The sequence below is a fragment of the Anas platyrhynchos genome, chromosome 27 (assembly GCF_047663525.1).
Source record: "Anas platyrhynchos isolate ZD024472 breed Pekin duck chromosome 27, IASCAAS_PekinDuck_T2T, whole genome shotgun sequence".
NCBI classification, from domain to species: domain Eukaryota; kingdom Metazoa; phylum Chordata; class Aves; order Anseriformes; family Anatidae; genus Anas; species Anas platyrhynchos.
Window position 1 is genome coordinate 7,060,824 of NC_092613.1, and position 21,385 is coordinate 7,082,208.

The 21,385-nt window shown below is 41.8% G+C and overlaps 1 protein-coding gene across 2 annotated transcripts; it reads right to left on the bottom strand.

The window, feature by feature from the left end:
* Window positions 1-1,824: 1,824 nt before the first annotated feature.
* Window positions 1,825-21,370, bottom strand: NUCKS1 (nuclear casein kinase and cyclin dependent kinase substrate 1). 2 transcript variants are annotated; one of them, XM_027444680.3, is made up of 8 exons: window positions 20,991-21,370; window positions 14,105-14,154; window positions 12,956-13,061; window positions 10,573-10,628; window positions 10,095-10,244; window positions 9,247-9,399; window positions 8,321-8,470; window positions 1,825-7,619 (listed from the first exon to the last, which is right to left on the bottom strand). In XM_027444680.3, the coding sequence occupies exons 1-8, from the start codon at window positions 21,005-21,007 to the stop codon at window positions 7,420-7,422; spliced, it is 882 nt and encodes a 293-aa protein (XP_027300481.1). In that variant the 5' UTR covers window positions 21,008-21,370; the 3' UTR covers window positions 1,825-7,419. The 2 variants fall into 2 exon arrangements, with proteins under 2 accessions (XP_027300481.1, XP_027300482.1); XM_027444681.3 differs by having other exon boundaries at window positions 8,321-8,467; window positions 20,991-21,365.
* Between the last annotated feature and the right edge of the window lie 15 nt (window positions 21,371-21,385).

Sequence of the window (21,385 nt, forward strand, 5' to 3'; positions counted from 1 at the left end):
CCCTTTAAATGTGACAACAAATAGTTTTGTTTCTGGTATTAATTCCCTGTAAATACTACTTCAAAGCCAATGGGAACTTTTAACTTATGCTGGCAGAGCATCTGCCCGCAGGACCGAGAAGTCAGTAAATAAACTAGGTTCAAAAGATCAATACTGAGGAAAAAGGCACCGATGCTGCACATGCTAATAAGGACAAAGTGCAAGGATGAGGGGCAGCAGGGAAGAAGAGCAGCTCTTGAACAGTTCACAGATCCTAGTCCTGTACCACTCCAGAACAGAGCATGTAGTTATTTCTGGGGCAAAAGAAATAGCACACCTGCTAATTGCCTCCACTACTAATTAATCCTCAAACTGAAGTAGTGCTGCAGTACCTGAAGGTAACTCTACAGCTGCTCCAGATAAAAAACATGACAAAAAAGCAGCATAGAACTGTAGATACCATAGTACTGGGGCAGAAATACCTCTCAAGGTACCTGGCAGTACACAAATTACCCAGAACAACCCCTGAATACAAATAATTAATAATCATTAACCATCCTTTGCTGCAGCTGGGGGTAATGGTGACCTGGTCTCCTGTTTGATTGTATCCAGTGTCAGAGATCGCTGTATCCTTGCTGTTATATTGGGGCAAGTACGAGACATACCCAAATGCCTTGTGCAGTAAGATCACAAGCCCAAGCATTCTGCCATGCCAAACCCTTCGGAAGCATCCTCACCCTAAACTCTATTGGAAACGAGTGCTTTCAGGTCTTTTTCCCAATGAATCATAACTTCAGGTTTTAGAGCACAGACACACAAGCAAAACGCAGACAACTACAAGTCTTAAGATTCATTGTGCCCGTGATGGCAGCACGTTATTAACCGACACCCGCTCAGCCCAGCCTTTAACGAATGCTGAAGGGTTTTCCATCTTATCCCAGACGAAGGAAAAAACTGAGCACGATCGGGGCAGCACAGCCGAACCACCTTAGCATGCTTCTGGAGGCAGCAGCGATGCAGATGTGGAGGTCCAGGCACGCCCTCTGCTGCTCGCCCCACGGAGGGAGCCTGGGCTCTGCTGCCCACTTGGAGATGGAGACAGGGATGATCCAACCCCCGGGACCACCAGGAGTTGAAAAGTGATCACACACTTCTCAAACTGCTGCTAAGTTTGTTGTTACACTCAACCAGTACTAAGATTCTGCAGGAACTTAGATAAAAATACACTATAATAGATTGCTTAACAGCACAACCATGCAATGAATGATAACCCAGTGCACGTGATGACAGAAGCAATCTGCACTGGGGATCAATTTATCTGCGTTTGAAATGGTATCAACCAACTCTGGCCCAGTGTACATGTAAGATGAATGCAGTTGTCATGTCACCTGATGGCCACAGATAAAGCACAGCCTATACATTCATTCTCACTGCTGGGGCATGTGGCAAAATAGAAATGGAGTTCCCTTTCTACATTGATCACTACGGGAAAGCTCAAAGATGTGAGCATGACAAATAAAAGGCTTGCTCTCTCCTTCTAATTGGTTTTCACTAGGCTTTGAACGTGAAAACCCCAATTAAGTCATCTTGACAGCAAAGGAAGTCCTTTGAATCTTCCCCTCAACTCGTAGGTAGTAACAGGGCAGTCAGACTTGCCAAACTGTCCTGGATAAAACCTGACTTACCCTCCCCTCCTCAGAGGAAGCAGCAGGTCTGCAAAGGAACGAGTCCCAGAACTATCAGACATCATGGAAGACGAACACATTTTTACATCTCACTAACAGTCACAAAACAAAAAGCAACCGCAGAATACTTTTGAATAGCAGAAAAATTACACAAGTCATGTTTATGGGTTATAAAAGCCCTTTTATAAAGCCATTTTTAAACAAAACCAAAAAGTTTACAAAAGAAAATAAAAGATACAGAAGAATGAGTTGCTTAATATATTCCAAAAAGGAGAAAAATAAAAGAGGGGACACAATTCCAACATGCTGAACAATAAAGGGTTCTTTTTCCTTTTGTTTTTTTTAATACAAAATACAAGCGAAGGATACACATACTTAAAACAGAGCTCAGGAGCAGGTATGCAGTCCTGGGAACCCTTCAGTAAAAGCAAAGCAGGGTTTTGTTATTTTTTTTTCCTTTTCTTTCTTTGCAGGTACATACAGAGACTGGAATATGTAAAATTAAGTAGCACAAAAGACCATCACACAATTCTACCAATGAATGTTGCATCTATAAATTCACGAACATGGTCAACAGTCATGTTCACTTCAACCCCTTTAAAAAAAGTGTTGTTTATTTTAAATAAAGCATTAATGTTACATTCAAACATAACTCCTAGTACCATGCTGTAGATCTCAGTGTTGTCAAGGTATTGCAGAAGTTGACACCCCTATCAGGCCCAGTGATGACAGCCACATCCGCACACACACCCCGAACTGGGGCCAGCGGCACTGGAGCACTATTTGCAGTTAGTTGCCCCTTTTCCTGGCCACTCTTGACATTAAAAAAATAAAGTTAAATTAAAATGGATAGGGAGCATAACTGCAAAGAGCCTGATTTTTAGAAAAGCTCAACAGGGGGCTGCAAATACTCGAGACAAGCATTTGTTGCATACCATGTTAACGATGCCTCGCTGAGAGCCAAAAGCCCAAGGCCCTATCTGGAGTCTCTTCCTTCTCTACCTTCAAAGCGATAATTCAGGGTTTGCTGTGACATGATGTTCATGGTTAAACAAACAAAAAAAATTATGTAGCTCTTATTTACAATTTTTGTAACAATTGCTTCTGCAGGAAAAAAAAAGTAAAACAAAATTTCAGAACACAAAGGGAATAAGATGTCAGACACTCCCATGCGCGCACTCACACTCGCGCACTCACACACAAAATACTTCAGGGGCTTTTACACACATTACTCTGGCTTAAGCTGATTGAGTATTTCTCCATCCCACCCACTCCCCCTCCCAAAATATATATATAAAAAACCCTTGCCCCAATATACAAAGCATATGCACAATGGTGTTTGCAGTCACGCTGAGCATGCTCAGACCGATGGACCCGTTCGCTTCACTGCAGCTGAGGGGGCAGGCAGTTTACAGAGCTGTTTCCAATAGTGGTCGATACACAGAGGCAGCACGTAGTGAGAACTTGACTAGACTTAGAAATATTTGTGGTTTGTTTTTAATAGAAAGAGTTCAATGAAAAGACATTCAAATGCCAGTCACCTACTGACGTGGGAAGTCTAAACCGAGGGTACACTTGATCTGGGGAGTCTTGAAAGGACACTGTCATCTTTCAGAGCTCTTAAGATTCCTCACGATACTTTTTAGGAATTCATCTTGGAAGTACGAATGGAATAGTTTAATTTTGCCTCCCAGTTTCATGCACAGAATTTGTATTTCAAACTCGCAAAACTATAGGAAAATATGCGAAGTTCAGGGAAAATTTTCTATTTGATCATATACACATAGAATATATCATTTCCACATATAGAAGGGATCCCCCCCCCAAACTAACACACCCTACATGCCAGCAACGTTTTTGTGACAGTGTCCCTTTATATATCTGCTTACATTTTCCATACCCTGCCTCCCCCAACAGATGAACATCCACTTCTCAATACTTAAACTCATGGATCAGTTCGTGTTTAAGAACCATGTGTTCAACAATATGATCTGTTATAAAAATAAACACTTCACAAACAAATTACATAAAGCAAAGCACCAGTTTCTACAGCTCAAAAGCTTCCAGCATGTTACAGTTCACTTCCCTCCCTCCTTAACCTGTGTGCCTCAGTGTCTATTGTACCATTGTGACCATCAACAGTGGAGGGTGAAAAAAAAATAAAAATATTCAAGTGCATCTTCTGCCACTGCCCTGGTAGTCCATCCGTGTGGCGGCACAGGAGCTGAGCACGCTCAGAGCCATTACCTGGCATTCGTCACATTCCCTAGCAGAAGTCAGCTAAGGTGTACTGCTTCTCTCCCCACACACTCGTTTGCTTTGATAAAGTTAAAACGAAAAATTAAGTTTCTTGGCTGCCGTATTTCTAAGTCTTACTCTCACCCGGAATCCATTCTGAAACCCATTTAGCTTGACACGTTTGGCATTCTCATGCTGATCAAATAGGAACTGAAGCGAGTAATCTTTAGTATGAAAATCCAAGATTGAAAATCTTTCCTCATCAAGCCTTGTGGCCAGTCAAAGACAGCATGATTATACAAATATAAAACAGAATGTGGTCATGTGGATTCAGAAACAGAATGTACAGAGGGATATATAATGGAAGTTAGCAATGAACTACCATTTTAAGGGTGAGACCAGGGCAGGGCACTAAATTAACTGTATTTTGGAATAAATCTGTTTACCTCTCTGCAAAGGCTCCAAAACTACAGCTGTGTAACAGAAGACAATCTTTTCAAAGCCTTCTTCTGTGAATGGAACTTCCTGCTCCATGAAGATCTATTCATGCTCCTAGAGAAAGGCGTTTTTACAGCTTTCCTTCAAGAAATCAGAATGCTTAATACAAACGAATTAAAAAGGACATTTAAAAATGTCAAGTCTGCCTCTACTTAAAAATGTGTACTAAAAAGAAAAGTTATGTATTAACCTTCACAATTATCTTCAATCTGTAAAAATGTAAACTGTGGTATTTTTAACCGAGAAACCATTAGGGCTTAGTGTTTGCACAAATTAGCAAAACAGTAAGATATAGAAAAAGTTACAAAATCCCAGAAGTAGTACAGGATTTACATAGTGTTTGGGTTGTGACACAATCTCAAAGATAGCATCATGCAGCCTGTAACAGCCATTAGAGATGAATATATGAGAAAACAGAACGGATTTACAGGATAAAGGGCCGAAATTGACAGGCATAAAATAATCCACAGTCCAAAACCTGAACTGAAAGCAACAAACTTATTTTTCACAGCCTGAACTTAACTGTGTTAGGGAAAAAAAAAAAAAAAAAACACCCAAAAAACACAACAAACAAACATGTCTTTAAGTGGTACTTACAAAATACACTCTTCAGAACAAATCTGGTCTAACATGTAAAGAAACAACTGTTTGACCAGATCAACTAGAGGTATTCTGCATTTCTGCAGTTCTTGAAGACTTTAATACCAAAAAGAAACTAATACCCCCAGTAGACTATAACAACTTGAAAACAGTCTGGACTGAAGGAGAACAACGATGTGGAACACACTCGGAAAGTATATGCTACCCCCAAAGTATCAATCCAAATGTTATTTAAAATTTGGCCATTTATTGTCCCGTATTACCCGAGGAGCACTGGACCAGGAGCGCAGGGGATACAAGAAACTCTGCTCTCCCAGAAACCTAAGAGGTGGGAAGAGGCGTGGGAGAGGAGGTTACATTCACTTCTTTTTCAAGACTGTTACTTGACTCCAGCCTTAAGCTGTTCTGCAAAGTTAAACCACTTAAAAAAAAGATTTACAATGGAAACACCGATCATCTTTATTGTAACGGCAACAGTAGTTTCATTATAGTAAAGAATGTTAGAGAACTTAAATTTTAATAAGCCAAGGTAAAGTAATTTTACCAGCCTCCATAAAATCCATGGCTATGAATCACACAAGACAATCGCTCGGCTGTTATATTAATATTCCGTTCCAGAGTTTAGGCTCCACACTGTGCTCAGCATCTTCAGGCTCCCTATGCCATTCAGCCAAGCGTCCTTCCTGGTCATATTAGTGTGTCATATCTAAAAGCTCTCTAAAATCCAAACAGGATTAAAAATCTGGTAGCACGTGCACCAGAAATCCAACTAATTAGCTGCCTTATGTTACCTTCAAGAGGCTGGTTACAAAACATGTATTCAGTGACAAAAAAAAAAGATGCAAAACTTGTCAGCTATAAGATAACGGTGAGCAACATACAGAAAGCACAAAGGGTTTAAGAAAAAAAAAGGAAAATGGCAGGTCCAGTTTTTAATATTTCTACCAACATGGCAGCAACCTCCGTATTAGGGTTTGAAAACCAAGATTTTTGTACTTTTTTTAAAAAAAGGATATGGCTGCTTTGATAAAAACACATTAAAATGCCACCACACACATCTCAAGTTTCTTGCATTTAGAGGGACATCCTGCTTTTGTTATAAAACTATAGCCCTGCTACCCTGCTTCCAACCCCATTTCCTCCCAGCTTCATCCTTTAATACTGTTCCCTACTCCGTACTTTTTAGGCTTAGGGAGCAGAATGACCAACAGAGGCAGACATGTCGATGCGGGAGCAGAATGAGTGTGAAGCCCCCCGGTGCTGCCAGATGGAGGGATGAAGAAATGGAAGTGATACTGGGGTAGTGTCACTATTGATGGAAGTCTGCTGTCCAACACTGCAGCTGGAGAGGCTGAGACATGACTACATAGCCTTTCTGAGGACAGATGGAGGGAGAGAAGAGAAGCACTTCAGCGTGACTCATGGGATCCGAGACTGACCAGAGCATTACAGGAATCCTTTGCTTCACATTTATAAAAGGACATCCCTTGCCCCAAAAGCTAAAGAATTTAGTTTTATATTGTCCATTTTTTTTTTCCTTGGAACAACTTTAAAGAAAACTTCCACAATACCAGATGGAAACCAGAGCTTTAAAAATTGTTTTCAATTTCTCTTCCCTATTCCGCCCATCTACAGCCAACCCTGGAAGTAAAACAGGATTTATGGATGTGAGCAGCTTGTAGGCTGTGTATGTGAAATCATATAGAACAAACTGCAATTTGCCTAAAGCAGAATAGGATTCTATCCAGCAAAGACAAAAAGATCTTGCATCCTAACTTGAGGGTCTTTTTCTAAATAAAGGACAGTGGACCATCTATAAGTCTCTTGATTGTTTTCCATTAAAAAGTTGCATGATTCCAAGAAACACAGGATTCCTCCCCGTGTTTCCTCAACTGGAATTCCTATTAACTACATTTTTTTCTGAGAGAATGTACTCGTATCAACAAAACTATTAAAGCATAGATTTTTGTTGGTTTTTTTTTTTAACCACATACTCAAATACATAATAATAGTTTGAAAGGACTCTTACCAGCACTGGGAAATCTATTCTACTTAACGATTTGTAAGTATGGTTTCCCCATATCAGTCTCAAACCTTATTGCTTCACAACTGCAGTATCCCTTGAAAAAAATATATATTTAAATGGTCTGTTAATTTGTCTCAAATGGCTTTCAGATTTGGTGGGGGGAGGGAGAACGGAATGGCCAACAGAGAACAGTGACTTCAAAATATTACTGTATAATGGTTTCCTCTTATTAAAAAAAGGATACACTGTATTAAACAGCTGAAAGTAAAGACAGCATTCAAAGCCCATGAGTCAAGCCACAGCCAAAACCGTGTTCTATCCCTAAGTATGTTTTCTTTCCTTTTTCTTTTTTTCTTTTTTTTTTTTTTAAACAAAGATTTCCTCAACTGCCATTTAATCTTCACCAGAGGGTGCTTCATCTTCAGATCCCTCATCCCCTGACTTCTCTGGTGGAGGGCTGGCTGATTTTTTCTTTTCTGGGGGACTTTCAGGCTCTTCATCCTCTTCTTTGGGGGATGGGGTCTTTTCTTTTGTTGCCTTGGAAGCTGTGGGTCGGCCTGCCTTCCCTTTGCCTTTCACTGGACTGGGAGTCACTGAAAAAAATAAAACGCTTATAAAAGTTATTATCGGCTACCAAGACAAGAAAGTGACATGGCTTCATACAAACAGCATTTAGAAGACATTGCAGTAACAGATTTCATTTTACTTTGACCAAACCACACACATGGTGTTTTATGCATTCCATTCAAAACTGAAGGGAATGAGAAGTTAGCTAACAGGACTTTAGAACCATCTAATTGCAAGTCCTGACTGGTTACTAGATATGATGTTATCAACTAGCATAGCTAGCCTCTTGTCAAACTAGTACATATGCCACTACCTATGATTTTGTACTTCCTGCAGTAGCATATCAAGTTTTTCTTCGGTTCTAATTTCTCCACCTTCCTCCACCCTGAAAACATCGCAAAGACCAGGAGTCCCTGTCAAAGCCGCCAACTATATTATTTGGCCACGATGCACAAAAAGTCAGACTGCAGCATCTCAATAGAAGTTTGTAATCTACATGGGTTTTGCCAATGAAACATAGATACTAACTCAACCTTTTCATTAAGCAAGAGTTAAAGCCACATTATTTTATTGTGTTGCTTTAAATCGTGGTAAGTTATTAGTTACATGACCTAGCCCTTCAACATTATGCATTAATGCCTACTGGCCCAAAATTTCCAGAGTCTTCTACAGCAGAAAAATAAATACTAGTCTCTAAAGCAAACTGCACAGCTCTTCTTAGACCCACCTGTAGCCTTTAGCCTGGGCTTAGGCATCTTCTTTTCTTTCCTCTCTGGCTTGGATTTCTTGGAGACCTTTTTATTTTTCTTCTTCGAACTGCCATAATCACTATCATCATCATCTTCCATGAGGAAGTCTTCATCACTTCCTGAATCTTCTGAAACAAGAACAAAATTAAGCTTTGGAAGTCAAGGAAAGGAAGCAGAACAAACAGCTGATATACACACCAGTTAAACAGAGCAGTCAGAAGACCAAGACTCTGCGACCTTATGACCTTCCACCTATCTGCTGTCTTAAGGAAACGTGACATACCAGATGTCATACTGGTAGGGATAAAGTACTATAACAAAGCAGGAAAGTGTTTTGAGGACCTCAAAATATGCTCTAAGCAACCCATTCGAAAATGAAAAGGATCTCTTGACAGGGAGAAGTTAAGTGATCTTTACGCAATGGTACTCTTACTCCTTTCTGAAATCCTGCTTGCACTATTTCAATAACTTGAAATAGTGCAATTCATAATGCAATTCATTACATGCTAGACTTATCTATTCTCATGAAAGAAACTGGCCTACTTTGATCAATCAAGGATAAAGTACTTTGACATCTTTCCAAAAGTAGCAGCAATGCCTCAAAACTGATGGGGTAGCAAGAAACATTAGGAAACGATAAGCAACCCTAAAGGAGCATTGTGAGACATACTGCTACAAATCAAAAACGAAAGTTCTACATGTCAAAAATGTAAGCTTGGTCTGCTGCTTCCATTAACAAGGAAGTACCAAGAAGGACAAATTGTGTTTTCATTGTCAAGTCAAAAACCAAACTGCGTTCCTTTTGTTGTTTGGCCTGACCCATGAACTTATGTTTGGTACTATACCCATGCCAAACTGACTTCAACTTTTTGTAACACGTGCCAGTCCAATCCCAATTACTCACTCTCCTGGAACTGTGCCTCATCGTCCTCTTGTTCTTCTTCCTCACTACCCACATCATCCATAAGCATCTCTCGTTGTTTGGAAGCTGCTTTAGATGCTGCCTGTCTCTGCTGACGCACATTTTTGTGGTCTTCCTTCTCGTCCTCACTGTCCTCTGCAGCACAAAGTCACCATGTTATAACGAAGACACAAAACACAGGCCACCATATGTCTTCATCAGGTAGTGGGTGAGCAAGACAAAAGTCAAGTCCTTCATGAAAAAGCGAATCAAGGTGCTCAGTGAATAATTGAGCTGAGGAGAACACATTCAAGTCATCAAGTATGTTTCTGGAGTCATCCAACAATGACCCAGTGCAGCATCTTCCACTGTAGAGAGTAGCAACCCTTTTTACTAGGGCGTTATTCGCCTGCCATCAATGTTAACAGCCATATCATTACTCACCAAGGAGAGCATTAAAGTATCTCTGAAGCAAAACATTATTTAAATCAGATCTATCACAAACTATACTTAAAATGCACAACTATCACTACATGCCTAGAACACAGTAGCTCCTTACTGTGCAATCTGTAACTTGGTATTTTTAGCCACAATACTAAAGAACCTAAGAACTGTGAAAGCCCACAGCTGAGGAATTATTTTCTCCCTCTTAAAATTTAAGAGACATGATGAATTATTACCCTCTTCATACTACTTTATAAAGTGTGTAATGAATGCATACACAGTGCAGAACTGCTGCAACACAATGTAGGGATTGAATGCATCAATCAATAATAATACTTATTGAATACTGCACTTATCATAATGACTTTCTCAAAAAATTAAAATAATCATAGCAATCATTTCTTTACCTGCAGGCCTTTTCCTGGATTTAGAGGCTCTCTTATTCTTGTCTGGTTTAGCCTTTTTTCCTTTTTTGCTTTTTTGAGAACTCTCATAGTCACTGTCAGCTTTGCCATCATCTGCTCCTAAGTCGTCATCTTCACTGCCAAAGTCTTCATCTGGAAGGAAAAAGAGAATATGAAGCTTCCTCTATCACTCTGTGAAATATTGATGAGAACCCCAGGGAGGAGATTAACCTACATCTATCTACCTGTGAAGACAATTTATGGCAGCATCATATTACACAAAACATATCTGTTATCCCAAACAAGAGCTGGAAGCAACAATCAGTAGAGGCAGCACCCAGCTTAAGACGAGTGGGTTACAAGAGTGCTTCCTTCCCTAAACAAAGAACTCCTTTCCTATGTGAAATCCTACCCCCATAACTTTCTTAAAAACTGGTCCTTATTTTGAAGAAAGCATTACCAGTGCAACACAGTTAGTTACCTGCCGAGTGTGAATCATCTTTCTTGGTCTTCACATCTTTCTCTTCTGAATCCTCACTGAACAAGAAAGAAAGAGAGGGTTTAGTTGGTGCTTTAACCAGTCATTTGCTGTATGGGAAATAGAAATTTGAGAGCAAACCGATCTCTAGGCCAGGGATATGCACTTTTCCTGGACATTACAATGTTATACTTTAGCACTACTCAGAAGCATATGTACTTATCACAGTTAGAAATTTCAAATTCCTAATCATGTATAAATTTCTGCAGAGTCAAGGGAATCAACCAGGAGATAAGGATGAGATGAACCATGCATTTTGGTCCAAAACCTACCAACAATTCAGACATCTTCCATTTTACAATTCGGATTTTGAAGTTTTATATGCTAATACATGACTCAGTCTATAGATGGAGTAAAGTTTTATTCTCAATAGATTTACAGAATCATCACCTGCCTTCATCTCATTGTTTTCTTTGGAGTTCTTCCTTCTGCCTAACCAGTTACCTAGCACATAGTTGGTCTGCGAGCTCTCAGATGATCTGATCTCTGACAGACTTTCCCCAACCCCCTCTAGTGGTTTCAATCCTCATTAGAGGCTTCCACTATCAAGGAAGTACTAATGTTTCTGTTCTTATTCAAATCCCCATCATTTGTCACTACCACTGTCCAGAGGTGGTTTTCCAAGCAGCACGCTGTCAGAGAATAAGTATTTTAAACAGGAATGGTGAATATTGTGTCAAGGGCCGCTGATGTACAACATATGTTTCAGGAATGGTTGAGCTGCACATTCTGGCAAAGGTCAGAAAACACAACAGACCAAGGCTTCGCTACATTCAGGTTTGGCAGTTGGTGCTGACACACGATATTTTTGAAGAATACTAATAGTTTAGATAACATGTTATACTATGGCCTCATAGGCCCATTTGTTTTCAGTCTCATGGAGAGAACCGTGGATTTCAAATCACTTAAACACACACACTTGTGTCCCATTCAGGCCCTCTGCAATGTTTGTAATACACACAGAAGTGTTCTTACACAAATATCCCCAAAGCTAATGGGACATTATGGTCAACTACTTAGTTACTTTGGGAGCTCCCTAGCTCATTCTTTATACAATGTCACACCTACTAAAGTTTTTATTTCTAGCATTACAGGCATTTGCAAGCACTTCTGTGGCAGACTGACCTCTAGAATTCATGTAAGTGCTGCACGAGCAGAAATATACACTGGCCTAAGCAAACTGTGCCAATCTGTCAAGAAATGAATGAACTAGATTTATCCAGGAATGTAGGTAGATGTCAGAAGTACTTGCATAACATCAGTTTTGCATTAGATTTCTATCTATCATTTGTGTCAAAACAGTGTAACACACATTTGAAGTGGCAACAGGAAACAATCGCTTGGCTTTTCCTTCCTGGAAACAGTTCCAAGATTAAAAAAAAACACAAAACAATGTTCACATCTTCAGGGCAATTAAAAGCTGGGGTGAAAATTGCCTGTCCCTCTCAGTTCACAACAGTGAGGAACCCATTCAAACATTCATTCAGCTTTCACCTTACAGCACAGGAGCATAAGGAAAAAAACAGAGAGAAACCTCCAAAGCATACCCCCTGGCAAGTTTTCTACATTCCACCAAACAATCCAAGACAGTTAAGAAATACCTTGGGTTTGTATAGTAAGAACCAGTTGGCAGACCCTCCATGTTGATGTCTGTCATGAAAGCGGCCCATTTATTTAATAGGCCTGTTTTTATCACCTTTAAGGCAACCACCTGCCGATCGCAGTTACTGGGAAATGTTAGAAACCTTCACTCTAATAGTGAAAGTCTTTCCTGTAGTATGACATCACTTACAATTCAGTCATTTGACATTGTCAGAGCAACTTGGTTATCAAAACAAGATGGTTTCTGAATTTGACAAAACAGGAAATGAAAAACAAAGAACCACAAAACTAACAAATGGCCCCTACTACTGCTGCCACTGTACTCACCCCATTTAATCTTTAACCAGAGGAATGCTGTGAGCATACCAAAAAAAACCATGGAAAATTAAATGCATCTAGCCACTGTCTTACCTGGATAATTGTACCAGTTGCCAATTTTTGTAACTCCTCTTTGCCATTCCTACTGCCTAGATCTGGAAAGCACTTTTTTTTTTTTTAATGCCGAAGCAGTAGTGACAAGTACTTTACACATGATTTCCCTGCCAACTCAAATAAGAACGAACCACCTCAGTGTCCAAGCTGGTTATGCAAGCTATGTGATTGAGAGCTCTTACACTGCAGGCTCTGAATTGCACTTACAATCACTCCTCTCAGAAGATACTGCTCCCCACGTGCAAGACAAGGTTTGCAGGCATGTTCTTAACAGATGAAGTGATTCTTTTACCTGTCCTCCTGAGAATTCTTCCCAGATCGCCTCTTGTTTTTAGCCTCCCGGGGAGACGAACGGATTTTCTTGGATGGGGGACCTGAATCTCTTCCATAATCTTCATCTGGATAGGACAGCAGAAAATGGTTTTGAATCAAACCCTTAGCTCCCAGCAAATTGACTCAGCTCCACAGCAAAGTGACTTCCTCCGTTATATTTTAAATGGACCATTTCAGGCATATCAAAAAGTAGCCCTTAAAAAAAATAATCACAGATCTTAAAAGAAAACTTTACAAAAGTCCTGTCTTAAACTAGTGATTTACCTTTTCTTCCAGCAGCAGCATAATAAAAATGCTGCATGCAATCAAGTCTGAAACGTACCAAAATGCCTCACAAGAGACAGTATCTTAATTTTACAGCTAGTTAGAAATACAGTTATTAAGAAAACCTATTCACAGTTGACATTCGTATGTATCTCTCTATGCTTTTAACAACAAGAAGTTTATTTACTGTCCTCTGATGGGAACAGTATATCATTACAGAGCAATTTACGGTGTAAGTTTTTACAACTATTACACAATACAAGTAACAGGACTGCAATTAAGAGCGATGCATATTTGTTTCCATTAATTATCAATGTAATCTCCCTTAGGAAACAGTAGCAGTATGTCTATTTTCTAAGAACATAAAACATATTCCATATGGCTTCCAGAAATATTTCATTAATTCACGCAGAACAGAATATACAAAGATTATTTTTTTTGGTGCAATTCACGAAAATGCCTGACATTATAGAATTAACTAAAGTCCACTAAATAAACTGAAAACATATTTTACTTTAGGAAAAAAAAAAGTGGCATCAGGGGGATTTTGCCCCAGAACATAACATAGACCAAGGAAGAATACAGTTGCTGCCAACAGCCTAAAGGCACTACAACAATGCAAGCATTAAATAATAAGATTTGTATCACTATTGTTTGTTTAATACAAAACATACGAGAATCATTATATTTTCAAATGTTCATTAACAGTTCAGAGACTGAAGAGCAGAAACTCCTTAGAATTTAGGTTAAAGATGTGACTAGAAGCAACACAATTAATATGCAAAGCCAAAAATGAACAGCTGTAGCTCAAGGATATTATATTGTTAAGAATAAAGTCACTTACCAGCATCATCTGATTCCTGAAACTGGGAGTAATCGACCACCTTCCTGTTCCTGTTAAAATGAAGGGAATAAATAAATCAGCAATTCATACTCTCAGAGGTACAAAAGCTTTCTTAAAGTAAGAAGAAAGCACCACATTCTTGTTTCCAGTGCACGATTTGTAGCCCAAACACATCCCAAGAAGACTTATTTACGTAAGCCATCTACACCTCTGAAGTCTCAAAAGAAAACATGGTATATCCGAGCATTTTCCTAGGGACCTATCATAGCAGACTGAATTATAGTCTAAGTGAAAGGTGATTTTTGATAAGCAGCAGTCTTACAGCTCATGACTGCAGTGACCAGTTACACGATTCTTACATGTATCCTTGTTCCAACTACAGCAGAGAAAGCACTCTTTAAAAGCAGTTTCCAAGGATTGAATAGTGTTTTAAAAAAGCAGCACCCAAAGATTAAAGATGCATTTAAAGAATGCATCGGCCTCAACTTTCTTAAGACAGAGATCCCCCTCACACCCTGTTTCAAAGCTGTGCACAAACCCACACTTCTGTTACTGCATCAGCAGCTTCGCTGCCCCCTAACCAAGCTGCCAGTCCCCCAGGTAACCAGGTGCCCTTAATAGGGCAAATGCAACGGCCAATGATAGACAAAATCAGGCAACTACATAAGCAGCTATTACTGAAAGCAATGCCTCACTCACCAACAAAATCTGCTTCTCAAACTTACTTGCAGTTAGTATTTTAAGTTTCTGTAGTTGTTGGCTAGTTTTTCAGCACCCTTTGCTTTACTGACAAGTTTTAACTGCCCCGTGGTCCAGCTGCTCAGCACCACACTGCAGTTCCAGCTGGCAATGCGTGGGTCAGGGGCAGATTCCAAACACCCTCCTCTTCTGGAGGATGTGCAGGAGGAGGAAGAGCAGCTGAAGGCATCAGAGATTTAGCCCTCCTTCCGCTTTTGCTTTTTTTTTTTTTTTAAAAAACAATCCCGTTGACCCCAGCCCAGTGAAGAACTAAATTCTGCAGTCACCATCTCGTGAACTTGCTTTTACACACAGAAAAAGTTGGGCAAGTGTGAGGTGAAGCGACCTGCCCCTCAGTGCAGACTCGAGGACCGCTGCAAGCAGAAGCCAACACACGAACCACGACACCCTTCCCTTCTAAACAAGCCTGCTGAATTCCACGTGCACTTTGCAGAACTGCACTGCATTTCGGGATTAACATCACCCACTGCTGCTAAGACTGCCCAGCTGAATGATACGCAACAGCCATTGTTGTGTGCTGGCTGTTGATCAATTAGAAACCAATTAGAAGCCTCCCTCCTGTACAAGTACCTCTATTTATGGCTTACAGCAGCAGCCTTCAGAAGAGGAAGCTGCATAATTACTTTATTTCAAGCCTACATAAAGCCTCTTCAGCTCCAAACAACAATAAAAAAACACACAGCTAACAAAAGAAGGCAAGACCAGGCATTCGACTTCCACACGTTGAAACCCATCCAAGCTCCAGGGTAAACGTGAGCAGAACAAAGTACAACAGCACTGTGCTACGGAGCACTGCCCGCTCACCAGCAGCTCCAGTTCAGTACTACACCGACTCCAAAAGGCTCACCATCTAGGTGAGGCCTCACACTCGGCCTCCTTTCCAACAGGAAGGCTTCCTGAAGACCATCTCCTGCCTGCAGGTGGAAAACTAACAGAAAATTCGGTTTATTTTGGTAAGCATCTGTCTTTCAGTGTTTCAGACATCACTATCAAGCAAAATGGGAATTGCAATATTGCCACCTTGCAGTACATTGGTCACACATAGCTTCATCTTCCTCATTTCTGTTAAAGGCCCATACTAAATCAAATACTAGAAGCGTGATACAGTCAGATAAAACAAAAAAAAAAAATCTGTCCTTCCTCTTTCTTAGCACTGTACCTTATCTATTTTCAGCTGGAGAGCAAGTTCTGCTACGCTCTCATTGTCTGGCCTAGAGAAGCAGTACCATAGAGAAAAATCACTTGCAGGACAGAGTAGGGTGAAAGAAAGAAGGGATGCCTACACTGATATTACTGAACATAGAAATCTCTAAGTCTTCCCACCAGAGCCAGAGAAGCTCACAAGAGCAGAAACACGAAACAAGAACTGCTCTTCCATCTGCCATTCTTCTCACTCTGCTCAGCATTCACCCCATTTAGATCTCCTTACATTTCTAACTGTGAACAGCACTGTTGTGCAATGCTTAATGGCTACAAGCATACAAAGACTGCCTCCTTCATTAAACCCAAGCGATAAAGACAGGTAAGTTCACCAGAGTTGAGATCCAAGGGGAAAAAAAAAAAAAACACAAAAAAAAAACAGAACACTTGCTGTTTTTTCAGTGAGGAGCATCTCTTTGCCCCTAGCAGACACTAAAAGATGTTAAGGCAAGCAACTAGACAAAAATAAACAGCAAAATTCAGTTAGACTGAGCATAAAAAGACAGTCTAGTAGACATCTGGGATGGATATTGTTCAATCTGGTTTAAAACACATTGAAATTATAAAATAACTCACTTGCTAATTCAGCTTAACATGTGAAGTGTGCATGCAAGGGAGATTGGGGGACGAAAGGTACAGAGAGAAGTCCTGAGAGCTTACGTTTTGGTACCAGCTGACAGCTCTGTATTTCTGAAATAAGGAGTAACTCATCCAGAAACCCACTGACATGTTACACTGGAAGCACTTTGTTAACTCAAGTAACACTCGAGTAATTTAATAAGAACTCAGAAGAGCACCGTAGTTCTTACAACTCATACTTGATGCTTATCAGAGTGAAATCAATTTTAAAATGATGAAAAGCAATATCATCACTCAAAAGGCTCGCTTAATACCTCCACAAGCAGTTAAGGATTGTATAGTATCTCATCTTCGGCTAACAAGGTCCCTCAAACCATGTTTACGAATTAACATATCAGAATATAAAGTAATAATCAGTTAGAAAGCTTTTAAAAAAAAGAAATAAAAGGGAATGTTTAGATCCCTGTGTATTTCCACAGGCAGTAAACCCCACAGTTTAAAGTCTGAGTTTAAAAAATTACATACATATCCTAAGCAAAGCTTAGAGGAGTATTCAAAAAGCTACTGACTGGGCTCACCATGCAGTGCAGAAGAGTGCTCAGGTCAAGTGATTATCAGCAGAAATAATCTGTTCTCTTACACAATTGGAGAAGTAGAATGAACAAGAGATTAAACGGTTGCTGAGGTTTTTGTTGTTTTAAACTCCAGCATGTAACTCTCCAACCAAGCATTTATGGAAGGAGCTGTTGACCTTCCCTCTGGCCCAGGGCCTGGCACAGACACAGTTTCACTTTCTAGTCCTCATTCCTGGGTAAAGCTGTCCTGCTCAACCAGCAACAGGCTACCAATAAATACTGCTGTTAAAAGCACTGCTCTGCTGCCTTCTTAAACAGATAAGAAAGAGAGAGATAGGAAGTATTTCTTCTAGGTGTTTTCAAAGTTGTGCAAAACAAATAGGCGGTGCTAGACTCAGGCCTTAAATAAACAGACATTAACTTATAATTACGTATCAGAAGTTGAAACATCGAAGCCTAGTGACAGTTATGTACCTGCAGCACGTCGCTATGGTGTTAGTCTATTTAAAAATTGGCACAACTGTACTCAGACAGGACTCACCGACTAGAGGTTCCCAATTACAGAGGTCATTGTTTGGGTCTGGACTTGGTGTAACTCCAAACGTCTGTAAGACTAGGCACTGCTCATGGTATCTGCAGAATTTTTAGGGATACACATGACTTGAAACTCCGTAAAACAATTAAATGATTTATGCAGCAACAGTTTTAGCAGCTTTGCGCCCATCCTCCATCTGAACCTAACTACAAATGAGGAGATTTTAAAACACAATATAGAACTATTCTGATGCAAAGGGGAAAAACAAAAGAAAAAAAAAAGCCAATCCTGCAACCTGCACTGCTCCTGAAAAACTGATTTTTGTCATACTTTTCCCTTGCTCTTTGTTTCTCTTTAGATTGAAAGTTCCAGAGCAAGGCCCATGCCTTTTTACTTATCTGCAAAGAATTTTGTTCATCCCTGGACATTACCAGGCATCATTACTCAAGTCAAATGCCATCCCAAGGAAGTTTTCCTTTCCTGCTAACCCATGGAAGTTATCCAGAATCTCACCATTTATATTTTATGTTGCCCAGGTACAATAGTGGCAATAAAGCAAGTTATATTTAATAGATTCCCCCCCCCCCCCCGCAACTAAAGTTTCAAAGAGCCACCCTTCCACTGTGGTGCTAATGCAATACTGGAAGTTACTAACGAAGAGCTAAGCACATAAAGCTATATGGCCTTGAAATACAGACAGATATCTGTTCTTAACTGGTTTCAATCTTCAAACAAACAGAAAACCACTCTGATTTCAATACTTGCCCACAGTTTCATTTTGCAGTGCCTGCAGGAGAGGAGCACCAGCAAGTGAAAGTGACCAGTACGGAGCAGCAAATGGAACCCCCCCCCCCAAATTCAGAGTAAAAATTCTCACTTAAAATACATTAATTGTTGGTGTGTATAAAAATGAGGGCTTGACGTTATCTTATTTGTATTCAGGAATAGATAAGGACATAGTAACGTAACCAGCAGCTCTAAATGCTCATGGCAGCATTTCAGAAGTTAGCCACATGGTGCAGAAGTTCAGTAGCTGTAGGAAGTTCCTTTCCTTTTCACTACTTGCCATTTTCTAACAATAGCATGGACACCATCATTATCCACCCAACAGTAGCCTAATTGCATAAAAAGTATTTGGTTCTGAATTAACACGAACAATAAACCTGTAAATATGTGGGTTTCATTACTACTTAATTACAAGAAACTGAATTCAACAACCAGACTCAGTCTTACGACAGTCTTCTACTGATGAGCAGAAACTAGGGGTATCTGTCAAAGTCCTTTGTTTTAGGTGTGTATATATTCACCAGAAACTAGCAGACATATTAAATTAATTCAAAAGACCACCAAATCCTATTCTGATAGAGAACTTCTCACCAGACACCCTCATTATCAACAAGATAAACAAGAAAAAAAAGTTGTTGCATAATTTTAAAAGTTCTGGATTTTCATCTCTGATGAGTTCTCCAGTTCTCTGCTAGAAGTTCTCTACTTCTCCCAGTGCAGTAGCTTCAGAAGATTTACATTTTTCCCCTGAAAGCTACTAAATCCAGCTAGATAGTGGATTGCTCCAACTATTGCTGGCACGTGCCAGCAGGTATTGTGCTACTACAAGCACGCACTGGACTTTGGCATGGAGTTTTGCTGTATGCCAGCGCCTGTCAACTGCGAGTAAGACAAGCCAGGTCTTTCACAACACTGCAGGATTTTACGGATTTCTTTAGTTTAGAAAAGGTTGCTCACAAAGGTACGCGACACCCGAAACCTTACAAACTATGCCTTTAAAGACACAACGCTCTCCTTACCTGTAGCAAGACTCCAGTGCTGGCAAGTAAATCACCAGCAGACCGTACACTGAAGTGTCACAGTGAGCAGCAAAGTCACATCACCGCTGCATTTCAGCACACAGGCACTGCCATTCAACATCAGACCACTAGTCCATCTAGTCCAACGTCCTGGCTTACAAAAGGCCAAAAACTGATGCTTCAGAGCACGGTATGCACGGTGCTGTTCATCACCTTTTAGACCCGAGGTAATTCCCTAGGAGGGGAACTCGGAGCTTTATCCGCCCTTACTTTTGCATGCAGGAATACACTACTGGTTAAAAGAAAAAAAAAAAAAGCTATAGAAAAACAACTGTTTCACTAATCAGTGTGCCAAACCTCCTGATTTTGTGAAGCAGCCCTAAATCTCCATTTAAACTCTTACATATTAGAGATATGACTTAAATCCAAAGTTACCACTGATACACGTGCACGTTTAAATAGGTAAGAGGCTCCAAGTATAACATAAGCCTTAGGACTGCAACAAGTGAACAGAGCCCACATTATGACACACCTTACCTCTTCTGCAAAGAGCATTTAAACCCCGAGCTGGCTCTCGGGGCACTCCCCGGGGCTAAGCAAAGCCGAACACACTCCGGGCTCAGGGCACGGCAACTTCTGCACGCCGCCGCCGCTATCCGGCCCCAAACTCCAGGCACGGAGCTGCCGCCTCCTTCCTCCTCTTCCTCCTCCTCCTCCCGCAGCCCCCCAGCGGGCGGTGGGGTTGGGGGACAGCCCAAGGAGCAGGAGGAGGAGAAGCAGGAGAAGAGGAGGAGGAGAGGGAGCGGAGGACAGCAGCAGCAGCAGGAGAAGGAGGAGGAGGAGAGGAGGCGGTGGCCGCCGCGGCTCCTCCCCTCAGCGTGGTCCAGGCGGCCCGCACAACCCCGCTCCCCCTGCCCGCAGCCCCCGGCCCGCAGCCTCCGCCGAGCCCCGCGGCACCGAAATGGCGCCGGCCCCAAGTGGGTCACGGCGAGAAATCCTTTTTTTTTTTTAAATTTATTTATTTATTTTTCCCTTTTTAACCCCCTCAACCGCAAAATGTGGGACGCCGCCCGCCGCGGGCCTCCCCTTTCCACAACCCCCCCCAACCACCACCACAGCAGCGCCCCTCGCCCGCGCCACCGAGCGATAATTGCCAATAAAGTTAAAAATAAATAAAAATACGAGAGGAAAAGGGGTAGGAGGGGGGTGGAGGGGGCGGCCTCCCGCTCAGCCCAGGCTGCAGCCTCCCGGCCTCGCCGTCCTGGGGCTGCGGCGGGGCCGGGCCGGGCCTGAGGCGAGGCGTGGGGCAAGGGGGGGAGGGGGGGGAACGAGGGAGAATGGGGGGGGGGCCGGGCCCCGGAGGGCGGCGGCGGGAGGAGGAGGAGGAGGAGGAGGGAGGCGGGAGCGGGGCCTCCGCGCCGCCAAGGACTCACCTGACAGGCCTCGACATTTTCCCCGGCGCTTCGGGCCCGGCCCGGGGGACGTCGCCCTCAGCCGAAGGGCAAAAAAATTAAAAAATGAAAAAAAAAATAAAAAAAAATAAAACAGAAAAACTAATAATAATTAAAAAAAAATAAAAAAATCACCCAAGCGGCCGCTCGCTGCCTGCGGGCTCCGCGTATGCCCGTCCCCTCCCTGAAGCGGGAGCCCCGGGCCCAGCGCCTCAGGCCCAACGGTGCCGGAGCCGCCGCCTCCTCTCTCTCAGCCCCCTCAGGGGGGAGCCGCCGGAGCCGCCGCCGCCGCCGTGCGTGGGCCGCGCGCCCCCGCCCCGCTCCCCGCCGCCGCCGCCCGGCCCGGCCCCGCCGCCGCTCGCCGCTCCCCCCCGCAA